The 21389-nt window shown below is 36.6% G+C and overlaps 1 protein-coding gene across 3 annotated transcripts in view; it reads left to right on the top strand.

Annotated features, from left to right (window-relative positions):
• The window catches only part of TMEM117 (transmembrane protein 117), a 448876-nt gene that overhangs the window by 336492 nt on the left and 90995 nt on the right, over positions 1–21389 (top strand). For all 3 annotated transcript variants that reach the window (XM_054719144.1, XM_008140577.3, XM_054719143.1), the window contains one exon: positions 20962–21121. In XM_054719144.1, coding sequence (XP_054575119.1) covers positions 20962–21121 — 160 coding nt within the window. The remainder of the gene's footprint in view (positions 1–20961; positions 21122–21389) is intronic.

Genomic DNA, 21389 nt, shown 5'->3' with positions numbered 1-21389 from the left:
ATTGCACATAGGTCTACTGCACAGAAGATCCTGTTGGTCACCAAAATAGTCCCCAGATATCTGCATTCCCATAAGCATCTGTAGTCATCACTGCCCTTACAATGGTAATTCCTATGAGATTGTGCCTTCAGATTCATTTGTGATTTTCTGACTTGTCTCCTGGCTAAGAGGGGATCTAACCCTTTTCTCAGATCTTGCCTCAGCCACCAGGTGCACAGCTATAAAGACTCCTTTAATGTTAGATAAGAAGCGATGTGATATCAAAAGAGATTGTACGTAAAAATGCTGTAATTCTTAGTAGTAAAAAACTTTCCATTTTCTAAGCATTTTCTAATATCCTTTATTTTTAAGCCATCAGTCATATAATCTATTATTATCTCCTATAGTAAATACTAAAACAAAAAGTGTATTTATTACTTGATATTGGGGAAAAATACTATTCAGAATGAAATCATTTTAAAGCTGGCTACTTTGGCGATCATTATTTGCCATGGCAGCCTGTCCATTGGGCTATGCAAGTTTAGAAGGAAAAAAGACAAATATCTTTTCATGGATAGTGATTAGCTTAGTTTAGTAAACAACCCTCTATCTCTCCTGACTCCCCCTCAACCACCACTATTTTTTTTAGTGGGAAACCATATATGAATCATGGATTCTGGGAGCGGGAAGAGAGACAGGCATAAATCTTGGGGTTAAGCATTTTAATCAGAATCCACAAGTAAGCAGAGAGAGAAAAAATAATTTTAAGAAGCTGCTTTTAAAATATTCTAGTTTTAAATTATGAGTTGCATATTAGACTTTATATAGCATATTTCTTATACCAGTATCTCTATTATGGAATAAATTGAATCTTCAGTTTGTCTTAGATTTTTTAAATGTAATTTTGAAGAGTAAGTCTATAAAGATTGAAAAATTTACTGTATGTTGGTCCATCTTAATATATAATTTTTAGAAAACATCAATTTAAAAATTAATAATAAAACAATGATCATTTATGGAATACCTGACTCAAAAACTAATCTTCCATGCTACTGCCTCCAAAATACGAAACTGTAATGTGGAAAGTGCAAAAAAGTCTGAAAATTTTTCTCTTGGTACCAAAATTCTGGACTTCTGGCATGATAGAAAGAAAGCCTTTTGATATTGAGGATTTAGCCTTTCTTTGTACTGCATTTACCTAAAGGCTTATATTGAAAATCCTTGATGCTGTCGGTACTTATGAATAGTTGTTATAGAGAAAATTCATATTAAAAATAGAGCTTAAGGAAGCAGTCCAATTTAATAATAGAAACATTGATGGAAGGTACTGTGTTGTTCAATAAATCCTGCTATTGATATTATGACATTTAACTGGTAATAAAACCCATTGTAATTTTTCCAGTTGAGTGATAAATTGAGAAGTAGGAGTCTGAAAATCCTTTACATGTGCCATCATTTTGAATGGAGTTTGAAACAAAGTGTTAGAGTAAAACTCAATTAAAAGCATGTCAGGATGCCCTCTGATTGAAGTTCTGGATTAGACTTTTTTTTTTTAACTTTTCACCTTGTAAAACTCATCTTATTGTAATTTTCTATTGATTTGGGCAGGAATTACAAGATAATGACCTTTGTTCAGAGCTGAAAATTACCTTGTTTAATGAAATGGAATGTAAACAGTCAATGTTTTTGCTATTAAAAGAAAATCCATGTGAGCTTTATGTGAAAGGAAAACCTGTAAGGATTAATATAGGTATAAACTGGATTCTCCAGAGCTTTTTCTGGACATGTTTATGCAAAAGAGAAGCTCTGCCTTAAAAGTAAGGAGGGAAAAGTGTCATGCTAACTATATTCAACATTCTAAAATTTGAGTGGTACCACAGATTTTTTAGTTTACACACACATACACAGACACACACTTTGCAATGTGTATATATCTGTGTGCATTAATTACAGTTTCTATAAATTTGAATTAATGGTGCATATATGCTCATACACTCATTATTCACTTGTTTCAGAAAACTGTAATATAGAAATAAAAAAGAAATTCACTTTTCATTTGGTGGGAAAAGAAAACTGAAGCAGAGTAATGACATGATCAGGGAAATTTTGTTCATCCATTGGTAGAAACAGAACAGGGAAATCTGTTTATTCCTGTTGCTTCATGTTTGATCTAAATGAAGGAGGTATTTTATTGGAGGTACAAAAGTAATCAGTAGATACACATACTAAGCTACCAGAGTATGTTTCCCATGGTTTTTATTCCATCCTATCTAATAAAAGAGTAATATGCAAATTACCATCACTCCGCCACACCCACAAGCTACGCCCACCAGCCAATCAGGAGCGAGTATGCAAATTAACCCAACCAAGATGGCTGCAGCCACAGACCGAGCAGGAGGCTTGAGTTTCCCCGGTAATGGAGGAAGCCAGGCTTTCCACACACCCTGGCCAGCCTAGGCCTCCACTCAAGGCTACAAAGTTCAATTATAGAAGGTAAATAAATCCCAACAAAAATGGCGGCAGCCACAGAGCTGGAGAGAGCAGGAGTCTTGAGTTGCCCCCGGCGATGGAGGAAGCCAAGCTTTCCACACACCCTGGCCGGCCTAGGCCTCGGCTTAAGGCTTCAAAGTTTCAATTATAGAAGATAAATAAATCCCAACAAAAATGGCTGTGGCCATGGAGCAAGCAGGAGGCTTGGCTCTGCTCAAGGCTACAAAGTTTCAATTATAGAAGATAAAGAAATCCCAGATACTAGGGCCTCCACTTGGGTTGCCGGGGGGCGTGGCTGGCCTGCAAACCACCACAGGACCCTCGCCCAGGCCGCCCCAATCCCCAAGGGAACGTTGACCCTAATCTGGGACACTCTTCAGGGCAAACCAGCCGGCCCCCATCCCCACACATGCACCAGGCCTCTATCCTATCTAATAAAAGAGCAATATGCAAATTGACCATCACTCCAACACACAAGATGGCTGCCCCCATGTGGACACAAGATGGCCAGCAGGGGAGGGCAGTTGGGAGGGACCAGGCCTGCAAGGGAGAGCAGTTGTGGGCGATCAATCCTGCAGGGGAGGGCAGTTAGGGGCAAACAGGCTGGCAGGGGAGGGAAGTTGGGGGCGACCGGGCCTGCAGGGAAGGGCAGTTGGGGGGGACCCAGGCCTGCAGGGGAGGGCAGTTAGGGGTGACCAGGCCTGCAGGGGAGGGCAGTTAGGGGCAAACAGGCTGGCAGGGGAGCAGTTAGGCATCAATCAGACTGGCAGGGGTGTGGTTAGGGGGTGATTAGGCTGGCAGGCAGAAGTGGTTAGGAGCAATCAGGAAGGAAGGCAGGCAGGTGAGCAGTTGGGAGCCAGCAGTCCTGGATTGTGAGAGGGATGTCTGACTGCCTGTTTAGGCCCAATCCTAATGGGATTGGGCCTAAACGGGCAATCGAACATCCCTTGAGGGGTCCCAGATTGTAGAGGGTGCAGGTTGGGCTGAGGGACACCCCCCATGCATGAATTTCATGCACCGGGCCTCTAGTATCATGTAACTTTATAGAAGATAAATTAATATCATACACCACTATTTTTCATGGCATGAGATTAATTTTTAATATTGCTATTCTACTAAATGAAAGTCACCTTTAAGAATGGAAGCTAGGTAAAAAAGTGCTCTACTTTTTATGTAATAATTCATTATTGAAATTGTGCTTTTTATAAGGCTATAACTTTTGCTGTGTCACAAAGAGTTAGCAGTATTTATAACAACACATATTTAATTTAAATAAGTTGGTGTTTGAACTACATAACACTTTCAGTTTGGAAAGTTAATGATATGGTAAAATAAATTCAGAGTAGCCTTTACCTATTATGTAAAGTTTTAAAGAAACCAAATGTTTCAATGTTTATTTATTTTGATTCCTCATGCCTTTTAGAAAAACATGAAATCTGTTATTTTAACTATTTCCTGTGTGATATGGGAACTTTAAGGCAAAATAAATGTCATCTAGATAAAAGGGCTGTGCCTGATTAGCCATTTGGCAGACCTGCCGTCAATAATGCTATCCTTTCTTTGGAATAATTTGTCATTATATTTCTCATAAGGGAAAATAATGAAAAACACATTATTGTACGTGAAAAGTATAAATTGAAAATGCACATATTCCTTCACCTGCTTAAAAATATAGAATAATCAAGCTCTATTCTGTTAGTTCCTAATTTATTTTAGTGAAGGTACATTTATATCCTAGAGGGTCACATAAACATTGTCAAAGTAACAGAATTGTTTAATGTTTTACAACAATTCAGCCTAATAATTAGAATCCCAGATTTAGCCTCTAAAATGTTACTCAATTTCACGGCTTTCTAAAGAATCTAGAGTTCTCAGTATACACCTACAAATAGACTAACAGTGCCTACATAGATAAGAGATTCAGTTTAATAGGATAAAGCTATATTAAACTGACTAGGAGATAACCTATTTGTTTCTAGATAACCTATTTTTTTCTGAATAGTTTGTTTTTCACCTGCTTGTTTGTTCATTGTTTCCATCTCTGTTGTCTACCTAAAAATCCGACCCTAGCTGGAAATTCAGAATCCACTCTCAGTGTTCTCCATCACCTCCTTGATTTTAAAACTGTTAATCAAGCTTCACTCCATGGCATATGTTTTCTATCAGCAGTTTTAGCTCTTAAAATAAGTCTTTGATTTATTTTGAGATAATTTTTATATGTGGTGTGAGGTATTTATTAAACTGTATTATTTCGCATGTGATTATCAAATTATCCTATCACCATTTGTTGAAAAGACCATTTGAGTGGTAGTGTCACCCTTGTCAGAAATCAATTGGCCATAAATAGGTAGGTAGATTTCTGGACTCTCAATTTTATTCCATTGACCCAAATGTCTGCTCTTATGCCAAATGTCCCTTGTGTTTTCATTTGAATTTAGTACCAGCTTGTGAATTCTGCCAACAAAGCAGCTAGGGTTTTGATAGGGATTGCACTGACTGTGTATATCAATTTTTTTTTCTATTTGAGTATTTCCATCTTGACACTATATTAAGTCTTTCAATCCATGAACATGAAATGTCTATTTATTTGTGTCTTCTTTAACTTGTTCCAACAATGTTTTATAGTTTTCAGAGTATAAGTTTTGCACTTATTTTGTTAGGTTTATTCGTAATATTTTATTCTTTTTGATACTAAAATAAATGAAAATTTTATCAATTTTGTTTTTAGATTGCTCATTACTAGTGTATAGAAATGCAATCAGCTTTTGTATATTGATCCTGCAACCTTGCTTAATTTATTTGTTAGTTCTAATAATTTTGTGTCTATACATATATACATATATATATGTCAGTATTACTTTATGCAGGTTGTGCAAAAGTAGGTTTATAATTATTTGTGTGGAAAATAAGACAATAAATAATAATAATATAAGGATAAACTCTGTGTTTCTCATACTCATAACTGTACACCTACTTTTGTCCCACCCTGTAGCAGGTCATTTTTCATTTTAATTTCTTTTGTTTATTTTTCCTGCCTAATTGCATGGTTGGGACCTCTAGTATAATATTGAATACATTGTGAGAGTAAACATCCTTCTTTTTTCTGATATTAGGAGGAAAGCTTACAGTTTTCACCATTAAGTATGCTGTTAGTTATTGGTTTTTCATAGATGAGTTTTACCAGGTTGAAGAAGTTTCTTTCTATTCATGGTTGGTTGAGTGCTTTTATCATGAAAGGATGTTGAGTTTGGGGTTGGTTTGGCCAGGTGTTTTTCTCTCTGTCTATTGAGATGATCATGTGGTTTATTTTGCGAGGGGGCCATTTTTCTATTAACAAGATACATTATATTGATTTCCACATCATAAACTAATTTTGCAATCTTGGTATAAATTCCACTTGGTCATTGTGTAGGATTTTTTATTATATATTGCGGGGGCCTGATGCGGCGGGGGCCAAACATGGCGGGGATCTCCCTTTTCCGCGTCCCACGCGGAAAGAGAGATGAATGAACTGGTTCTAAATGGAGGCGGCCAGGGATTGAGAAATATTAGAAATAAAGGGAGGAGAGATAGATTTGAAAGCTGGGGCTAGGTGGATCTTTCTGTGCCTGGCTGAGGCCACAGAACAGATCAGACTGCAAAGCTGAGGCTTTATTTATACTCAGGGACAAACAAGGCAATTAACAATGTTCTTGCAAGTTTCACTTGTTCTGGCAGCACTTGCTGCCCCTCCCACAGCCCACTAGCTGCCCAGGAAAGATCTAGGGATCATTTACAGGATCAGGCTTAATTATGCTGGGAGGGGTTTGCCCTCCAAAGGAACTTGTTTGTGATCCTGCCACAGGTCAGTCCAAGGCTTAACCCTATAACCGCTTCCTACAATATGTTGCTAAATTTTGGTTGCCAGTATTTTGTTGAGGTGTTTTGCATCTACGTTAATAAAAAATATTGTTCTGTAATTTTCTTTTCTTGTGATATCATTATTTGGTTTGGTATTAGGTTAAGCTGGCCTCATAGAATAAATTGAGAAGTATTCATTTCTTATCTATTTTTTGGAGTAGAGTGTGAAGGATTGATATTAATTATTTAAGTACTGGCTAGAATTTACTATTGAATGCCATCTGGACATGGACTTTTCTTTGTGAAGAGTTTTGTTTTTTTTAAATTACTAATTCCATCTCTTTACCTGTTAAAAGTCTATTTAGATTTTCCATGTACTCTTGATTTAGCTCCAGTAGTTTGTGTCTTTAAAGGAAAAAAGCCATTTCACCTGGGTTACCTAATTTGTTAGCATACAGTTGTTTATAGTATTCCCTTATAACTTTTAAAAATTATTTCTGAAAGATCAGTAGTGATGTTTCGTGTTTCACTACTGATTTTAGTCATTTGAATCTTTCTTATGGTCAATCTAGCTTAAGATTTATTATGTTTGTCAATACTTTCAAACAAACAATATTTTGTTTTGTTTATTCTATTGTGCTTTTATTCTCAATTTATTTGATAATTTTTATTATTTCTGTTGAGCAAATGGCATCTGTTGCTTTTCACCAGAGTAGCAGTCTGCACACTCAGAGTCACCAAGGAAAACACAGCGCAGTCAAGCATCAGATAGAACAATGCTTTACTCACAGAGAAGAAAGAGCAAAATCAGCTTTAGTATTGAGCAGCCGTCTCCTATTCATTTCCCTATTGGCAATGGGTTTCTCTCAGCAGGCAACGCAGAACAAATGGCCTGCATGCACCCATCTTGTATCCCAGAATGAAGGACTCTGTCCCCTGCCTTCAGGGACAGGTAGAGCAGTGGGTTTGGCCAAGTGCCACATGAAACACATGCTTAAGCAGAACAAAGGAACACACATCAAGTCTGAGACAGGGAAATATATTTCTATACAGGATGATTAGTCTAACACAGGCTGTGCGGACTCTTTATCTCTTTGGAAGCAAGTGTTACAGCCACAAAGCCTATTCTTATGTAAGTGTGTGTGTGTGTGTGTGTGTGTGTGTGTGTGTGTGTGTGTATGGGGAGGGGAGTCTGTGGTGGTCAAAAGACTGTGTGGCACATTACTGCCTTTCTCAACAATTTTATTCACTCTGTGCTTTGGTTTTAGCTTGCTATTTTCCTAATTCCTTAAAGGTGTACCGTTATTTATTTGAAATATTGCTTTTTTTTTTAATGTAGGCAATTGCAGCTCTAACTTTGCCTCTAAAAATTGTATCCCATAAGTTTTGATTTGGTTGTGTTTTAGTTTCATACATTTTAAAATATTTTCTAATCTTTCTTTGTAATTTATTTTGTGACCCATTGGCTATTCTGTATTAATTTTCACATATTTGTGATTTCCCCAAATTTCTGTAACTGCCTTCCATGTTTAGTCTATTGATTCAGCCCAACATTTGCAAACCTACCAATGGTTTTTAAATTGTATGTTATATTTTAAAATTTGACTCACTGAAAAATCAACTAATATGACTGGCCATGCAATTAAGGTGATGGCATTAAATCTGTTCAAGTAAAAGAACATGCAACCAGTGCCAAGGTCACATAGATTCGCTGTTTCATACTCAAACAGTTGCTCAAAGTCATGGACAGTCAAGGAGAGAAGAAAGAGAGGTCTACCAGTCTTGTTTTCACTGCACTCGCCTTCTTGCTTTTCATCCATGCCCTCTTCTTGCTTCGAGTCTCTTGGGAATGTCAGTGGAATGAAGGGTTCTCCTCTGAGCCTGTGTGTGCCTGTGTTCCTGCTGCCTTCACTGAGTGTTGCACATGTCCAAATCCAGTGTCTTATTTTACTGAAAATTCATAAAATTATTTCTTACTTATGTGTTCTCATTGCTATTAATGGATTTATTTCCTTCTATAGTTCTTCATTAAAACAAGATTGGAGGGGTTTACAAAAGTACCTACTTTATCATCTTGATGTAAAAGATTTATGTCTTTGAATATTCAGGATACTGCCTAAAAACTTTATTTGGTTTCTTAATTTTGAGCTAATTGGGGTTTAATATTTACTAACAGTCCATTACTACACCCTTAAAAACAAATGTATTGGTAAAAAGGTAAAAATTTATGCTTCCCTGACAAGTATAATAGCAGGTTAGTCATGACTTATTTGGAAAAGCAAAGCATGGATTAAGGCATTGGAAAAGATAGATTCAGAAACCTCTTTCAAGAGTTATACATCTAAGTACGAGAAGAAGCAATTTAAAAAAACTAATTTATTTTCACATTTTTTTCTCTGTTTTGTATTGTTCTCTAGTTAAGTTTTAACTTAATGTCAGCATTCTCCACTTCACCCTCCTACACATGCCTTCTTCCAAGTAGTAGCCCTTCTAGGGTCTGGTAGGAAAACAATGTGGGAAGAAAGAGTTCCCACGCAGCAGTACCGACCTTATAGCTTTTCATCTCCCATAATGAGCCTTTTGAAATATTATCACAAGCATCAGAAGCATGGAGGCTTTGATATTTTTTTGGAGTTTCCCTCCAATATGCTCTAACAGGGCTTATTGGACTCATGCAGTTCCAACATCTTATTGCCAAACATGCAGTTACATTCACGCAGCATCACCAAGGTCAACAGATATCGGCATCAGAAAAGGGTATAAAAGTGAGTAAAAATAAGGAAAGTGGGAACAAAGTAGTATCTGACCTTCTAAAATCCCTAAACTCAAAAGGAAGGCAGAATTTCACTTAGAGACCTCTGTTCTTAAGTAAGGAAATGGAGGGTGTTAGAGAGCTAAGTGCCTACATTGTTATAAGGAATGAGGCCAATAGACTCAGTGAAATTCACAACTTTGAAGTGAGTAAGTTAAGTTCATCCAAATAGTGTATTTATATAATATCCTCTCTTTATAATGGAGACTAGTAGAGCCTCAGGTCCTTTAAATATTTTTAAAATTAATCACAATATAATGATAATTTTTGAAAATTACCCAGTTTAACCAAGTTATGGCCCATTCCACATTAGGCAAATCAGATATTTCTGTGCTTGCACTAGCGCACACCCATCTCCAGAGTGAATGGCCATTTTACCACTTAATGGTACCCAAAAAAGTATAGAAAAGTATATGAAAAGTTTGGTTTTGTACATTAAATACATCCTCTCTAATTAAAGAAAACACAACTCAGTTTTATTACTTGAAAAAAACTTTCCCAACTACTCATGAGTGAGATAATTTTAGTAGCTTTATCTTTGAATATGTGTTGAATAATTTGGAGAAGGAAATCTAAAGAATGATTGGACTGCTATATTTTAAATATAATAACAACCTTTAAAATTTTCGTTGCTATCTCGCAGACATTATTTTATTCAATCCCAACAACATCACAAATAACTAAGTCAGAATGGCATAATGGCTAAGATCTTGGCATTGGAGTCAGAGAGACTTGGGTTTAAATCTAAGCTCCACATTTAATAATAGCTTTGTTTTCTTGGACAGGTTACTTAGGTCTGATATTCTGTATGCAAAGTAAAGTGATTAATTATATTTACCTCATAAGATTAGTTTGAGAATGGAGTATATGGATGTGGTAATTTAATTACAACTACCTAACATATTTTAACTCATCATCACCATCATCATCTACTTCTTCTTTGTCATCATCATAATCATTTTCATCATTTCAAAGATCAAGAAATTAAGCCTGGAAGTACACATAAATAAGTAGTATGAACCATGAATAGAAATCAGTTTCTCTCTTTCCTTTGACAAAGTTTTCTTTTTAAACATTTGAAGAGTTTTTATCATTCAGAGATCCTGTTAAATGGATTATAGGGCTATAATAAGTTAAATAATTTAAATTTAACTAAGAGAAATTGCATTTTGATATTAGTTGGCATTTTTATATGCTTGAATGAGCTTTGAAAGCATCGTTCTTTCAGTTAAATTTTAAGAAAAGACATAGAAACAGCCTTCCCTGTACAAGTATTTATACACTGGGAGACAAATAGCTGGACCAGATTTTCTGTTAAGACTACTTTTGGTTTTCTAATTCAGTGAGCTACTTACTGTGAATAGATGTTCCAAGGAAACCTAGGTTTATTCTCCAGTTTGGATAGGTAATGGTTGTAGTTGATTTTAATTATCTTAGGTAAGCATTTCTTTTCTGTATCTAGTTTGGAAATGTTTCCAATAAGCAATCATTTTAGGAGTCCAGCAATCCTACATTTCTACAGCTATATTAGTTTTCCATTGCTACATAACAAATTACCGTCTTAAAAACAACAACAGTTATGTATTATCTTACATAAGTCCTGTAAGTCAGAAGTCTGACAAGATGTGACTCTGCTCAGACTTAAGCTGTCAGCTGGCTGCATTTTCATCTGGAGCATGGGGTCCTTTACTAAGATCATTTCTCTTGTTGGAGAAATCAGTTCCATGTAAGTATAGGACTGATGTCCCCATTTTCTGGCTCATTTTATCCCTCTAAGGTGATCCTTTGTCTCTTCCCTCAGTACACCAAGTAATTCTAGTGCCCCTTAAGACTTCCCTTTATTCCTGATTACACTCTGGTACATGATGGTCATCTCTTCCTAATTACATTATAACTCATTTCCCTAATTATGTTTTAACGTATTCAAGAGTAGATATATTTGTGTCATATTTCTGTGCTGATATATTGTTGTCCCTCAAATATGCATGCTAACTACTTTCTCTTAATGAGGAAATGATTAAGTCAAAGTCAAAATTTGTTACCGAGAAATACATTCTATAAAACAGAATGACTTGAAATGGCTGTTCTTTATTGATACAACATACCAGAAAATTGAAACATTAAATACCTTTGCCTGATATATTTGGGTAAACTCTAATAAAACTGTCAATTACTTGGCTAATCACAGCCAAATATTTTTAAATTGAATTACTCAGTACCTCAATTTTCTCTTCTTCTTTACTGAAGATCCTGGGAGCAGAACACAAATTAGTCCCATATCTGAGTTTACAGAGAAAATATCTGTAAATATATTTATATTCAATTTTATATGTTCAGGGGAGTCTTATATTGAAGAAGTAAGTATCCTCAACAATGATTCATTTTCAAAATTATTCAATAAAATTTCTACGTAGCACTTGCAATTTGGGGGCATGAATTTAATTTTGAAATTACCTTTCTCTTCCTTCTATAATATTGTTTATTCTGGATCTCTCATATATTTCTGGTATTACTAGTCTTCATCCTTCTCTGAATACATGATAGAAAGAGGTGATCTTCAAGATTCTGCCCTTGATTTTTTCCTATCCATTTTAAAAAACATTTATTATTTTACCTGAAAAATTGTATTCATCCTATGACTAACAATTATGTGTGTTTGAATGAATCAGAATTCAGGACCTGACCTTTCTTTGGCCCAGATTCCTATCTCCAGCTGACTGTTGTTCATTTCTGTATATATGCTTCTACTAGCCCTTTAAACTCAACAGTGTGTCCAAATGAGACTTTGTAATATTTCATCCCTGCTTTCTTTCATATTTCTCACTTCAGTTAATGGCTTCACAATCCTTTTCGTCACACAAACTAGAAACTTTGAAAATTTCGCTATTCTTCCCTTATGTTTCATTACCCATCCATTAATATTTCCATATTTCACTTCAAATTTGTCTTTTGCCTGCAATAGCCTTTCCATTGTAGAAATCTATCTATCTTTTAGGTCTAATTTAATTAAACCTCCCAGCTACCCTTCAGACCTGATAAAAATGAATCAGGTATTCTTGGAAATATCCATAGCTGTATGGTTTTTACTTGTGTTTATTTTGTATGTACTGCCATTCTTCTACTAGCAACAAGATTCCTTAAGGGCAGAGATTATTCCTCTTTTCAATTTAGCTCTGTGCCTTTGGCACGGTAGATGCAAACAAATGTTTCTTGAATTCTCTGTGCCCTTGCCTGCATTACAATGTAACTTTCTCAAAAAGCAATACTATTTCCCAAACTTATACATTACAGTATTTTCTATCAAGGAGCTTTCTAAATTCTTGAGGAAATTACACATTTTATACAGCTTCAAAATTCTCCACTAGGTTGACCAGACAAGGCTGATGATCTGCCTTTAAAATGCCAATAAGCAGCCTGGCCTAGTGGCTCAGTGGTTGAGTGTCTACCTATGAACCAGGAGGTCACAGCTCAATTCCTGGTCAGGGCACGTGCCCAGGTTGTGGGCTCAATCCCCAGGGAGAGGTGTGCAGGAGGCAGCCGATCAATGATCCTCTCTCATCATTAGTGCTTCTATCTCTCTCTCCATCTCCCTGCCTCTCTGAATAAATAAAAATATATTTTTAAAAATGCCAATAAGCAATTCTTAATCAAATCGAAGTTATCAGTTGGCCCTCTGATCACTAGTGCACCATGCTCGTCTCCTATTTTTGAGTGAGATAATTGTTTTTTCAACAGTTTGTCCTGAATTCTTCTAAAATAAATAAAAAAACTTCATGAGTACCCAACAGAAACTAAATATATATCTGCAGTAATAAAGCTTTAGATGCTTTTAAAAAATATCTTCTCTTAGAATTCAAGAATGAAGTGTATCTTCTATGAATCTGAATACTAGTGTTTGATTTTCCATTTTGACATGACTTTATTTCCCTAAGTATTTTTTACAGCTTTAGGGAATTTTTTTGTTCTTTTTGTCTATTTCATGGTCTTCTTTCATAAAAGTATTTTGTGTTCATACTGTCTACTTTCCTAGACATTATATCATGAGCTCAATGTCATTGAAAATATTTTTTTCCAGGGGTGCTTGTGGAGAGTTCTGAAAGTATTCTTCCCAATAGACAGGCTCCTATTGATACATCCTGTTCAAGAGATGTTTGAGATGATAATGAAAATATACTCATGGCCTTGGTTTTCACTTATGTAAACATATTGGCTTCAACGAAGTCACAAAATTTTACTTGGACATTTACTTGTAACCCAGCATGCAAATTCATCCTATTTCTTAAAAATCAAATAAGACATACTTTTGTCCTGCTCACTCCTACTTAAGGAGATCCTGGTTTTTCTTATTCCTTTTAAAAGCAAATTTAACAACAGGAAAAAGATGAAGCTTGGGACATTTAGTTTAAAATTCCTACTTTGCATTTTTAAAAGTCAAAAGTATGTTTGGAGTATCATGGCTGTCATTCCAATTTCCTTAAAAAATAATGGTTATACTGCTTCTTGGCATTATTTGTAGTTAATGGGCATTTATTTACAGCTCTATCTTTATTACCACTTTCAATACTGAATTTGTGCTAATATTTTATACCCAAGATAACAATGAGTAGAGTATGTTTTATATGTTTTATTCTACTGAATTGGTGAATGATTTAGTATATATAAGGCAATTTTCACCAGGAAGAAAAATTGGCCTGGGGCATTTGCTGAGACACACAGGATTAATATGCCCATTAGGTCCATCTGATCTAATTTTGCACTGCCCAGGCCTCTTTCTTGGAATCTCTGGAAACACTGGAGGGAAGTATCATCAATTGCAGTAGTATCTGTGCTTGGTCAAGAGTAAGGGATGAGTATTATCTACTCCAGGTTAAATTAATTCATTTATTCATTCAACTGCCTTTTAAGTAACAATGATGTGCCAGTCATTAGTAATCAGTAATAAATGACACAGCCTCTATCTTGCAGTCTACTAAATAGTATTTTTCCTAAACCATGTTTTACTCCATGCCTAAAACTGTGAAGCAAAAAGAAAAAAAAAATGCTTTCTCCTGACAAAAGCAAACTATGTTCTATATCACTTAGCTATTTTTTAGTACCTCTGGGTAAACTAACATTACTCAGACAGAAGAATTCAAGCAACTAAAAAATATATGGTTATCTCATTTGCCACCTCTATTAGAAAAATTGTTGCTGCCCAGGATCCCACACAAGGATGCAATGGTTGAGCACTGAAGTACTCCAACGGGCATTGTTTACATAGATTAGGATGTCAGGACACTGTTGACATAAATTACAAACTTCAAGGCCAAATGCCCTGACCCAGAGGTTTCTTTTCAGCCTCTTTTTTCATGGCCTTTCAGGAACCAGAGTTACCAAGTTGTTTCTTCATTTCCGTTTCTTCGGTGCTTTCTGAGCTCCTGCTGTGTTCAGGGCACTTCTCTTCGTAGGGTAATAGAGAGATATAAAGATAAATAACACATAAATGCACCCTTTAATGGACAACATTAGAGTCTAATCATTTCTTTTACAGACTCCACATCCCAGTGGAGCCACAAACAAGATTAGTTAATAATAACTGCATCTCCTTTCTCAGGGATCCCATCTTAACAAATGTGTTCGGGTTGGCCAGAACTGGCAGTGGCATTTACTTAAAACCCATACAGAGACTCAGCTCGTTCACTAGGTCACTTAGCAAAAATTACTTTTGTCTTCCCTTAGCGTTTTCCCATCTCAAGAGTAGGAGACCGGAAGGACACTAAGCCATTTCCTTACCGACTATCTGAGGGGCAACCTTGACTTCGTCAGCTAGGTCATGCTGCTGAATAAACTCACATATTTCACAATAAACTGGCTTGAGGACTCGAGTGGTGATTGTTTCTCGTGCAGAGTTGCAGTGGCAACATTATAATTAAAACCAGCAAAATGAAAAGGGTTGGCCTTCTCCCATGGCCATCTGTGACTTCTGTGTGCTAGTACTTAAGTCCAAAGGGGAACTGGATGTTTGCAATGAAAATGAAAAAAAAATATTCTTCTTCTTATGCCTGTTATATTTTCCCCTCTAAAAAACATGGTTAGAAATTATGGCATTAAATCATTTTAAATGCCATTGCCATAACACATTCATTTATTATGTTTAGCACTTGAAATATGAGAATATATCAGTTAATTATAAAATTAAACTTGCTATCTTGATCCTTGCATTCTTTTATTATAGTTGTAACCTGAAACCTTCCATTTTTAATAATATTTGCAGATTTTGATTTTACTATGAGAAATTATGACACATGGTCTGATTTGTTTTGATTGTTCCAACATTTTGACACAAGTATTTCTAAAAGAAATAGAAGTGATTTTCCCCTTTATATGTTATAATAACTGTGTAGCATGATCAGAAAGGTATATGAGATTCATCACTGGAATAGAATATTATATAATTTAGAGCATGAATAATGGCTAATGCATTATAAGACATAAAAGCATATTATATCAAATCGCTTATAATTGCTACTTTTAGTAGGGTAAAAGGTGGTAAAATTTTGGCAATTTTGTTTGACTCAGCTCATAATATATTAGTTAGGAGAGTCTGCACATTCCTGGTTTAATCAAAATGAAAGTGTGTGATAGTTAGCCCTGTGAGTTAGCGCTTAAAACCTAATGCCAATTCTTCTCTCCCTTGATTTAATGTCTACTTTCAGGCAATTTGACTATGCAGTAAATCTATCTTAAAGTGGTTATGAATGGAAGAAGGAAAACAATAGTAACTAATTTAGTTACTTAGCGTGAATTTAAGTATTTTTGAAAATCCAGAAGTTAGGTTAGAATGACTCAGACTATGAAATAAACCATGTTTGGGGGCATTATCTATTTGCTTATACGGATGACTCTGCCTCTGATTACCATATAAAATAAATATTTGAAGAGGCTATCAAATGCCTATGTTTCCAAATGAGATCAAGATAATATTAAATTTTTGAGAATATCTGCAGATTTTCAGTTGAAGAAGGAAAGTGGTTTACCACAGGACAAGTCCTCCTCAGAGTCCGTAGATCTAAGTTCTCACTGAAGTTCAGTCACTGGCTGTCCGTGTGACACAAGCAAGTCCCCTAACCCATCTGGAAGCATTTTGCTTGTTCACTTACCAGCAACTCCTAGTGCACATGTACATTCACACTTGCTTAGCAGCCACTCTGTGGCACCCAGGGCCCTCCCAGAGGTCAGAAGCCATTGGGTCAGGAAAGCTCATTTAGCCCTTCTTGTCTCAAATTCTAATTCTTATTACTCTAAGAGGAATTAGCAACAATTGAGGAAAAGCAAACACATTGGAATTTTGAAAACATGAAAGTGAGATTCACCACTCAAGCTGATGATTATTTATGAGTTCTTTCTATTTGGTGGCCATCAACCAGACAGTGATATTGATGAGCCAGGATGTCCTGCTGGTGCTGGCTGCAGCCTGAAGGGAAATAATCCAGATAATTGTTTAATTAGATGCTTCTTAAAATGAGAAGCTGGGACTCCCCAAGAAGCATGGTCCAGAGGAAGCATCTTTTCAACCATATTGCTTCAGTAAAACCGAAGGATGTTGTATGGATGGCCAGCCTCCTCCAGGTTCCACTTCTGCTGCCATGGAAATATTCCTTTTAGCTCTTCCCTGGCAGTGGGTGTCAGTGTCTGTCAGTTTTAGTTTTCAATGTTAAGTATTCTGGATGATACTTTTCCAAGGAAAATAAATGAACTCTTAGCTACAAACATTGGAACAGGAGGGTCCTAGCAGGTGTTCCCTATGACAGGCAATGTGTACAATGGTTATGACAGACTGTCATGAGTGAGCCTGGGTTTGAATCATCTTATGTCACTTATATCTGATATTTCACATAACTTACAAAGTCTGTAACCCTATTTGGGTTATTTGAATTTTCTGTAACTCAGTTTGAGCAATTGTAAATCGAGGGTGGTGATAACAGGGTTGTGATAAGGATTGTATGAGTTAATTTGTATAAAGAATTTATACCAATGTTGTGCACATTGTAAGTGGCATATTGCTGTAATGGTAATATGCTATTATTACTGTCCTTTTTTCACATAAAAGTTTTTATTTTTATTTTTTGTAAATCCTAACTGGGTCTTTTAAACTGGTGTTTTGACTGAATTATCATAGCATGGTAAAAATATAACAATTATAAGCAGTGGCTCCGAAATCAAACCACATGCAACACATTTATTTCTTCAGCCAAATCTAGCCAAAGCACTGAATATAATTTTGGAGCTCTAATGACCAATTAATGTATTTTGGTTCCCCTATTCATTTTCTTTTTTCTATTCTCCGTAGTCTTTATTTTTAGGGATCTTTCTCTGAGCTGTATGTATGCATATTTAATAATTGCCATTTTTATTCTCTTTGTAGTATTAAATATTAAATGTCAGACAGAATACCTCCTTTAATTTCCCTTTGGAGTAATAAAATTTTATCAGTAACTTTTTCTTGAGATCTATGGCAATACTCTTTGTCAAAACAGAAGTACTTAATAGAGTCAGGAAAACATCTATGAAAAGCTCTTAGAATATTACATATTGGAGTAAATGAAATATACCAAATAAAGCAAACATCTAAGAGGTGAATTGATACAGGTTTGGTTTTAGGAAGCTCTTACACACAGGCATTTTGAGAAACTCCACTTACCAAAAAATGTATTAATGATTAATTTTAGTGATTTCATTCACAATGAGATTATCAACATGAACAAGAACAATTTTTTTTAAAAAATCTTATAACAGATGAAATTTCTTATTGCTCAGCAAATACTTATTCCAAACTCACAGATTTTGACATCTAAAAATGTTGCTCTGAATATTAATTTTACAGCATCAATTTACATATTTAGACCAATGAAGTAACACTAGAGTATGAATTTCTATATAATCAACTATCCTCACAAAAGGAGCTTCCATGTATCTCTTAGGGAAAGTACAGGGGAAGATATTAAAAATACTAACCTGTAGACTACAGACTCTGAGCAAGAGAAAGGGCACTGCTGGAGCAAGGTGCTGGAGCACTCCTGTCTCCTGGGCGTCACACCTTGGTGCTGAGTATCAGGGAGGTGAAGGGCTTCATGAAGGAGGCTGGGAAGGCAAGAAAGGATGAGCTTGAGGGAACTGGAGCCCTAACTATTTACCAACCTCTTCAGCCATGCAGTGCATCCTAAGGAACTATACCTATTCACAGCATCCTGTGGGACATCATTTGAAAAGCTAAGCGTGATGAGGAAATACTCTTATTACCCAAAGGAGCTTTGAAGAATAGTCAATATTTATCTTTCCTTCATGGAGGTTGTTATATTCCTTGTTGGCAAGAGAAATTGTGGTAATTTGCTTGAAGTTTCTCAAACTCAAAAAAACCCAAAATACAAATTGACTTAACCTGGAGAAAAAATTTTTTTAAATCACATTTTTCTTATATTTCACTATATAATATTGGCAATGTTTTTCTGTTGAATTGTTAAAATAATTTTTACAATTATTTAATCCATTTGAATTTCTGGAATGGAAATAATCAAAGGTATTTTAAATGGTAGAAGAGACGATCTATAATGTACATTTTGGAAATCATGAGTCAAATTATTTTGAGTTTGTAATTTTCATAATATAAATGAATTTTTATTATACACCTTTATTTTTCAAAAATAAAACAATATATATTTTCTATTTCTGGGGGAATCTAAGAAGGTATTTGTTATATCCATTATATCAAAATTCAAAATTTATGCTAATAATTTGTTCCAAATAAGATGTTGTGAAGAGAAAATCCAAAATTTTGTTTTAGAAATTTGTATTTTGTTCATTCAAAAGAGAAATCGAGGATAATTTACATCCTTGTTTTTGGAATGTCAATTATTATAAAAAATTAGAGGGCAAAAACAGTTTGTTAATTCCCAAAATGGATAAGTATTCATCTAAGGTATAATTCCATATTTATATTTTTCTTTTCTTTTTTCATTATTTTCTTTCTTTTTTTTTTCTTTAGATTTATATTTCTTAAAACTACTTTTCTCTTTTATTTTCATCTTTACAGTTCAAAACAATACCGAGGTACCAATATAGCTCTGAAAGAACTGCATTGTGGACAGTTCTCTAGCAGATTAAACCCGTATTTTAGATTTACTTTGAATGACAATATTAAAGACTAATTTAAGTACCCTATATAATAAAAACCTAATATGCTAAGTGTCCGACCGTTCAACTGTTTGACCAGTCACCATGACGTGCACTGACCACCAGTTGGCATATAGAAGCAGACACTCCAACTGCTAGGTTAACTTGCTGCTGGGGTCCAACCAATAGGGACTGGGCGAGACAGGCTGTACATGCCCTGGAGCCCTCCCGCGGTCCCTCCCTAGGCAGGATCGTGCACCAGTGGGGTCCCTCAGCTGGGCCTAAGTCCTCTCAAAGTCCGGGACCCCTCAAGGGATGTCAGAGAGCTGGTTTTGGCCTGATACCTGCAGGCCAGGCTAAGGGACCCCACCAGTGCACACATGCACCAGGCCTCTAGTTTTTTAATAAAAAGCTTAATTGATAATTATTACAATTTTTAAAAATGTTCATTGACTTTTATCTGCATATAATTATGCAAGATTTTATGGGAGCTACAAAGACATATAAGAGAAAAATCTCAGGCCCCTAGTCCTACATAATAAAAAGGTAATATGTAAATTACCATCACTCCGCTATGCCCACGATTGGGCCAGCGGGAGGTGCAGGGGCGGGACTCAGGGTGGCCGGGGTGGTGATTGGGCCGGCAGGACGCTGAGCTTGCATCGCCAGCGGCTGCGCAAGCTCAGCATCTGCGCCATGGCTGTGCTGCGGCACAGAAGGGGCCTCTGGGGCAGCGAGCCGGGCGTTTGGAGGTCCTGGCTGATGAGGTGGCACGGCTCCCAGGGTAGGAGTCTGGCGGCAGTTGGGCAGAGGACGCGGGTTTCCGCACAGCATGGGCCGGCCGAGGGAGGGCTCATGAGGGAGCCAGAAGGCAGAGGAGGTGGCGGCGGCCCCAGCCTTCCTGGGCGGGAGGCAAAGGCAAGACCCTGGCCTGGGCTCCGGCTGCCGGAGGACCACGCCCCTGCCCCGCCTCGCCCTAGGGGCCCAGGGACTTCGGAGCTGCCGGCCACACCAGGTCCCGACCAGCAGACAGACAGCCTACACGTGCATGATTTAATCATGCACTGGGCCTCTAGTATCTTATAACAAACAATGGGCAATCAGACATGATGTGACCTAGATAGATCACTAGGCCACCAGCTATCTATGTCATGAGACCTATGAGGAGAAGTTGGCATGTAGAGGTGGTTTCTCTGTAGAGCTCATTAGGCTATTAGGAGAATGATGGGAGGTCTAACTCTCTCTCTCTCTTTGTTAAAAGCTAATAGAATCCAAGGACTTCCTCACCCATTTACCATCTGTCTATGCTCTTCCATAGACATGTTCGCTACCCTCAGTAAGGGAAGTACATGCAGTGAGAAGTACACACCATTGTCCTGTTTGCCACACATTGCACTAACCAAGGTCATTTGTAATATTTTTGTTGTTAATTTCTTGCTCTGTAATCATTATCTTAATGTTCTTAAGGGAAACTCTTTGAGGAGATGCTACCATATCTTTTTCTAATTCCTTTTGAGAGACAGCACTTAATTTACTTATTTTTTCATCTTTCTTTTGGTGAATGTGCCTTAGGGTAGGTACTTGGCAAGGGGTAGACATTTAATATAGATAGCACAGACAACATGCACTCTCCACTGTCTGTGTGTGTTATTATGTCTGATGTTCTTTAACAAGTGTCTTGTTCCTTGCAGGACGGTTCTGTTCACTCTGACTTCTGTGGTTGTACTCATCATTACAACGGACTGGATCAGTTGGGACAAGTTGAATCGGGGATTTTTGCCTAGTGATGAAGTTTCCAGAGCTTTCCTGGCTTCTTTCATCTTGGTCTTTGACCTCCTGATTGTCATGCAGGTAAGTGTCTGTGTGTTTCCCTCTTCTCGTTGAAGCTGTGCTGGGCTTTGTTCTCAGTACAGCAAACAAACACTAAGCAGGGAAAGGCTCCATAAAGCTAGAGGAGGGCATCATTCACAGTTGCTATTAATGGGGCCTCCTCTGATCATATTTTCAGCAATTTTACCAGGATAAGCCAATTGGGCTTTTATGAGAGGGGCACCAAAAATTCATTGAATGAGCTTTGCAAAGTGGGCCCCTAGAAACCATACAGCATCGTAGTGTTTCC

Source organism: Eptesicus fuscus, chromosome 7 (genome assembly GCF_027574615.1).
Source record: "Eptesicus fuscus isolate TK198812 chromosome 7, DD_ASM_mEF_20220401, whole genome shotgun sequence".
NCBI lineage: Eukaryota > Metazoa > Chordata > Mammalia > Chiroptera > Vespertilionidae > Eptesicus > Eptesicus fuscus.
The sequence above is the reverse complement of the archived record's forward strand: the minus strand, read 5'-3'. Positions and strand labels throughout refer to the sequence as shown.